This window comes from Trachymyrmex septentrionalis, unplaced genomic scaffold, assembly GCF_001594115.1.
Source record: "Trachymyrmex septentrionalis isolate Tsep2-gDNA-1 unplaced genomic scaffold, Tsep1.0 scaffold196, whole genome shotgun sequence".
Classification (NCBI taxonomy): Eukaryota; Metazoa; Arthropoda; class Insecta; order Hymenoptera; family Formicidae; genus Trachymyrmex; species Trachymyrmex septentrionalis.
The window spans coordinates 811,885-816,027 of NW_017305135.1; the positions used below are offsets into that span (position 1 = coordinate 811,885).

A 4,143-nucleotide genomic window follows, 5' to 3' on the forward strand; every position below is an offset into this window, starting at 1 on the left:
TAATTAAATTTTTATTTAAAAAAAAAAAGATTTGCGTTCAACTATAAAACATCGACTGCTAGCGAAGAAAATTAAAGTAACGCAATAAAAAATTTATTGGTTAGCAAATATTATGTTATCATGTTTATTCTACTGTCACAACTATTTCCGTTAATTTTAGGTAAGAGTTAATCAGATTAATGGATTTAAACTACTTGTAATTTATTATCAACAAATTATGAACTTGAATGTACTAGACTCGTGAATGTATTCAGTTTTGATATGTTTGTTAAATAGACAAAACACGTTTTGTCTAGTTAATGTATTATATTTCATTTGTATAAATGAAAAGACAAAATGTAACGTTGTTGTAAAGTTATAGTGAATACAATAATAGATAGTATCTATATAATAATAGTGATATAAGAACTATGTGTGTATATGTGTAATAACTGTAGATATAAACCGGACATTGCCTACAAATAGTAAAAATTAGTATGTTATTATCGTTAGCATCTGTGATATAAGATAAGTTAACAGATTAATCGGTGACAGAATTAGATCATTTTTTAAGATTGTTGCTATTTAATTTTTATCAATAGTTTCACTCTCGAATATTCGCTCATTGATTTTTATGTACCTTTTTTATAATTTCAAAGACTATAATTTTGTGTGTATATTTTTCTCTTATATTATTAATTAGTTTCATATTATAATCTTGTATTTTTGAGACAAATTTTTATTTTAATTAAATTATTAAATAAATTAAACAATACAATATAGGGCTAAGAACCAACTCAGGATAATATATGAGTAACAATATTATTGTAAGCAATATAAAAAAAAATAGGTCTTAACACTGTCGATCTCAGAGTTCGACAGTGTTAAGATCCGTTTGATATCTCTGTTATTAATTACTTTCAGCACTCAATTTATATTTTTTTAATTATCTTGGACGTTCAAATAATCAGCAGTTAATATAACATAAATAATATAGAGGGTAAAAATTATATAAAGGATGTATGCATTTTTATTACATTAATTTTTACTGGACCTTATTTGAGAGGAAGCTTACGGAATCATAGACTTCATACGATTATATGACTTCTGGAATAAACTAACAACAAGTTCTGATGGGAAGCCGATTGACTCTAGGCCGTATTATGCCGTAATTATTATTTCCAACATGCAAGTACATATGCGCTTTTTATATTGAACATCTTGCGTAGTTACCGGTATCATTAAAATGTATTTTTTAACATTGAGAAGGACCTGATAGGGGTTGAAATGTCGTACATTTTTATATTGCTTACAATAATATTATTACTCATATATTATCCTGAGTTGGTTCTTAGCCCTATATTGTATTGTTTAATTTATTTAATTACTGAAATTGTTATTATTTATTGAATTTTAAATTATTAAGTTTATTATGCACAATGTTACAACTTGCCTTTTACGTCATGATTAAAAAAGTTTACATAGCTAGCAACCCATAGTTTTACAGTCAAAAGCAGCAACATTTAAAATAAGAAGGGTTTATACATATAATAGAAAAGGATAGCAATTAAAATAAAGTTAGTTAGACTATAAGTGCAGCAATATAAAGCACAGTACAGTTTCTGTCTACGACGCATTCATTGAAGCTGTTAATTGACCACCTAATAGGGAAGTTTCGAGGTCCATATTTGAATATTCAACTACTTCTGAAGTTTCCCATTTGATAACCGATTACATCTAACCGACTTGCAGACCGCAACAATATAATTGCACACGCAGCAAGAAGCCGATCATCTCTTGCGCTACAAATTTTTTATTTCCAGAAAAATAAATAAGCTAATTGATCACCGTATAAATAAATGCGTGTTACTTCCTAGCTAGTTACGCAGAAGCTCTAATCGTATGGCAACCATCATAAGATCACAAAAGTGATATTGCCGTTATCACGGTTTATTAGATATATCTATCCCGAATAATTGTCGAATACAAAACTTTAAAAGCTTCGACGATTCTTTAAAAAACTTCTGAGAACTTCCAAAAATTTCCTACCAGAGAAATATTGTAGGAAACCTCCTATATCCCTATCCGAGAATCAATTAACATGTCTGAAACGTTCGCAGTACACGATCTTAAGAAATACAGAATAATTAGATATTCCACAAAATATCAAAATAAATAAATCATTAATACTAGTAATAATTAAAGAATGAATCGTTAGTTTCCTCTAATAATCAACAGTTGATTTTTAAATCACCAAATTGCGCCAAAAATTCTTTATATAACTATAGATAATACCTAGACGAACTATATAAATAGAAAATAACTCAGTATCCACAATTGGATACTTCACTCGTCATACCAGATAATTGATTTGTAAACTATACTACAGCTAAACACATTCTACAGAACACCTAATTATCCTATATAAAACACAACATCACTTCACACTTCGTTTTAACTGCAACAATTACATAAAAAAATCACACTCTGGTCGAGTCAGCATTCTCTCTCTTTTCTTTTTTGTCTTCATCGTCGTCTACGTTGTTTTTACTTCCTAAAATTTCCCTTCACAAACACCATCGACGATCGACAATATTTCAGTCATCTCTCCTTTTAGTTTTTACACATGTTCTTTCATTTGTTTACTTCCGAATGAAATGAGATTAGACTTCTGGATTTCTAATTCTTCTCCGCGATATTTAATTACTTGATCTCCATTCTTTCTAAAAACATATACTAATTGTGTCTATCTTTCATACTTCTCTTTAAGATTATTGTGTCGATATTTTGGTAATTAATTTTATTTTTCTTCAATATCGTCAATGTCTGGATTTCTTCGTTTTGCGCTGAAAAGCTTCAGGATATCTGTCGAGAATTTCTTCCAAATTCATAAATTCTAAACTAAAATTTATATCTGGTTGTATAGAAATCGAGAGAATCGGTCTTTATATTTTCTCAAGAAGCATCTTTCAATTTTATTCTTTATTCTGTTGATTTTTTTGTTCTCCGATTGTTTCCATTTATTATATAAATATAACAATATGCTCCATTGTTTATTTAATTAATATTTTTGTTGAAATATTTATAATATTATTTATTTTGAGTTTTATTTTTATCGTTATGGGATTCTCTCCTAATGGATGGTTTATTGGAATTACCAATAAATTACCAGCACCGATATAGTTGAATTTTTAAATTTATTAAAAATTTTTTTTTTTTAATTAAATTTAGTTTTATATGTTCAATTAAGAACATTTTAATTCCAGTTATCAATATCAATTTCTTGTGTGTTATCAGATTTTAATAAAAAATCGCATCTTTTCTCAGTTTTCGATTTTTTAATTTCTTATAACTTGCATGAATTTACAATTTTCGATATTTCATATCATTCATTTTTTTTTTTTATAGATAATCCGATTACGTTTCTTTGCATAAAAGATATTTTTTTTTAATTTCTAATTTGAAAAATCTCATGTAGGATAAATCCTCGACAGGATCTTTTCAATTTTTGAAGTTGCATCTAAATGTATGACGATACAATGAAAAATCCTTCAGGAATGCTTTAAAAATCCTTGAAATATATCTTCTGGCTCATTCTCGTCGTTCACTTTGTTTTAAGCAACGACTGACCAATCGACTGCTCCGATTGATCGACACGACGATGGCATTCCAATGTTGGCTCTACGTATCAGTTTTCCTTTTTCTCGTTGCTTCGTTATCTCTTCCGCTACCCTTTTCTCCTTTACTCCTATAGGCAGCAGGGCGGACACGAGTCCGATGACGACATATAATAATATCGTTGTCATCTTTCTCGTGAACCGCGCGATGCAATAGGCTCATTGGAGGCTGCACTTACTTTCAATTTGCGATTTGATCTCGTTCACTTGCGTTTCTATCGTATTTCTCAGTTCTGAAACAATCAAAATGAAAATGTATTTAATATTATAAAATATCAACAATAACATTCTGAACAAAAGACTAATTAGAAAAAAATATGCAAAATTTATGAAAATTTATAATTGACAATGAAAATTTTTTGTAAAGTAAAATATAAGATATTATAAAAAAAGAAAGAAAAAGAGTATAAAAGAAAAGAAAATATGTCTGTTATACAATTATCCTAATAGATATTTAAAAATCCATGTTTAACATTGCTTGTTTAAA

The 4,143-nt window shown here is 28.1% G+C and overlaps 1 protein-coding gene across 3 annotated transcripts in view; it reads right to left on the minus strand.

The window, feature by feature from the left end:
• Positions 1-3,799: 3,799 nt before the first annotated feature.
• LOC108747228 (complexin) overlaps positions 3,800-4,143 on the minus strand; it is a 125,852-nt gene continuing 125,508 nt past the window's right edge. For all 3 annotated transcript variants that reach the window (XM_018484584.1, XM_018484585.1, XM_018484586.1), the window contains one exon: positions 3,800-3,889. In XM_018484584.1, the coding sequence (XP_018340086.1) occupies positions 3,816-3,889 (74 nt within the window). In that variant the 3' untranslated portion in view covers positions 3,800-3,815. The remainder of the gene's footprint in view (positions 3,890-4,143) is intronic.